Source organism: Lampetra planeri, chromosome 5, assembly GCF_965212315.1.
Source record: "Lampetra planeri chromosome 5, kcLamPlan1.2.h2, whole genome shotgun sequence".
In the NCBI taxonomy this organism is placed as follows: domain Eukaryota; kingdom Metazoa; phylum Chordata; class Hyperoartia; order Petromyzontiformes; family Petromyzontidae; genus Lampetra; species Lampetra planeri.
Window position 1 is genome coordinate 16,873,567 of NC_136111.1, and position 1,548 is coordinate 16,875,114.

Sequence of the window (1,548 nt, forward strand, 5' to 3'; positions counted from 1 at the left end):
GCCCCCCCCCCACACCCGCGCACCCATACCGAGCCATGCCCCCCACTTCCGTACCCCCCAACCCAACTCCACAACCTATAGCTCCCCCCCCTCTCCCAACACGAGCCATGCCCCCCCCCAACTCCGATGCCAGGCCCACGCGCTGCTGCTGCTGCTGCTACTGCTGCTGCTACTGCTGCTGCTGCTACTGCTGCTGCTACTGCTGCTGCTACTGCTGCTGCTGCCACTCACCGGTACCACTCGAGTCCCCGGTCGTAGTTGCGGTCGAAGAAGTGCGGCTCGGCGCCCACGGCGCGGACGTCGGGGTGCACGCGGATGAACTCGAGCAGAGCGCGCGTGCCCCCCTTCTTCACGCCGATGATGATGGCGTCAGGAAGCTTCTTCGTCCCGAAGCTACTGAAGCTGCTGCCGCTGCTGCTGCTGCTGCCGTTGATGAGGCTGGGTGCCGGAGCCGGTGCAGGGCGCGTGGCGGCGCCCAGCGCTTCCACCTCCTCTTTGTTGATGAGGTTTGTTGTTGTTGTTGGCGATGTTCCTCTTCTATTCTTCCTCTCCTCCATCTCTTCGTCCAATAACACCTCTTCAGCAACAACACCACCACCGCCACCTCCTCCTCCACCACCACCGCCACCATCATCATCGTCATTGCCCGCCGAGCCTGCGGATTCCCGCACGCCCCCACCTCGTGTTAGGGTCTTCAATGAGCTGCTGATGCCGATGCTGCCGCTGCTGCTGCTGCTGATTCTGCTGATGCTGCAACAGCAGCAGCTGAGATGCATCCCCCGTCGTCTGCTGCTGCTGCTGCTGCTCTCGGCGTTCGAGTCGGCGCAGCTGAGTGCGATCGTAGCGCCCCTCCCCGCTGTCTCCCCCCCTCCGGGAGCGCTCCTCCGGAGGGCTGCAGGGGCGGCGGTGGCGGCGGCGGCGGCGGTGGCGGCGAGGGGCAGCAGCAGCAGGCGAGGCAGTAGAACAGGTAGGCGGGCAGCAGGCAGGAGCAGCATGCTGGAGGCGCAGGCGACCAGCGTCCGGCGAATCTTGACGTGCGGCAGAGCGGCGCTAGGAGCCTCCATGCTGCCCTGTGGGGGCGCCGGGGACGAGCTGGTGGCGAGGGAGGCCCCGGGCAGCCGAGGGGCAGCGGGGCATGGCGCTGCCCCCGCCGGCGAGAGGCACCGGCCGCATGCGGCCGAGCGCGGGCAGTCACGGGGTGTGATCGCGATACGATGTTGCTACACGGTGGTGGTGGTGTTGGTGGTGGTGCTGGTGGTGTCGTACTGCGCGTGTGTGTGTGTGGTGCTGGTAGTAGTAGTAGTGTGAGTCGTGGTACAAGGAGGGTACTGTCGTAGTTGTGCAAGTGTGGTGGTGGTGGTGGTCTCGATTGGTAATTGCTACCGCGTGATATCAACGATGATGATGATGACGACGATATTATTTTATTTCTTTATAACGTGGCGATTGCAGCGTGAGTCGTGAGTCGTACGTGACGGACGCGGCATCGCAGCGCGGCGAGAAACGGCGATGAGCAGGTGGAGCACGAGAAGGAGGCCTTCATCCAGC

General features: G+C 64.5%; 1 protein-coding gene across 1 annotated transcript; it reads right to left on the reverse strand.

Moving 5' to 3' along the window:
* Positions 1-227: 227 nt before the first annotated feature.
* On the reverse strand, positions 228-557 carry LOC144718581 (heparan sulfate glucosamine 3-O-sulfotransferase 3B1-like). Its single transcript, XM_078593955.1, has one exon. The coding sequence runs from the start codon at positions 555-557 to the stop codon at positions 228-230; it is 330 nt and encodes a 109-aa protein (XP_078450081.1).
* Positions 558-1,548: the final 991 nt, after the last annotated feature.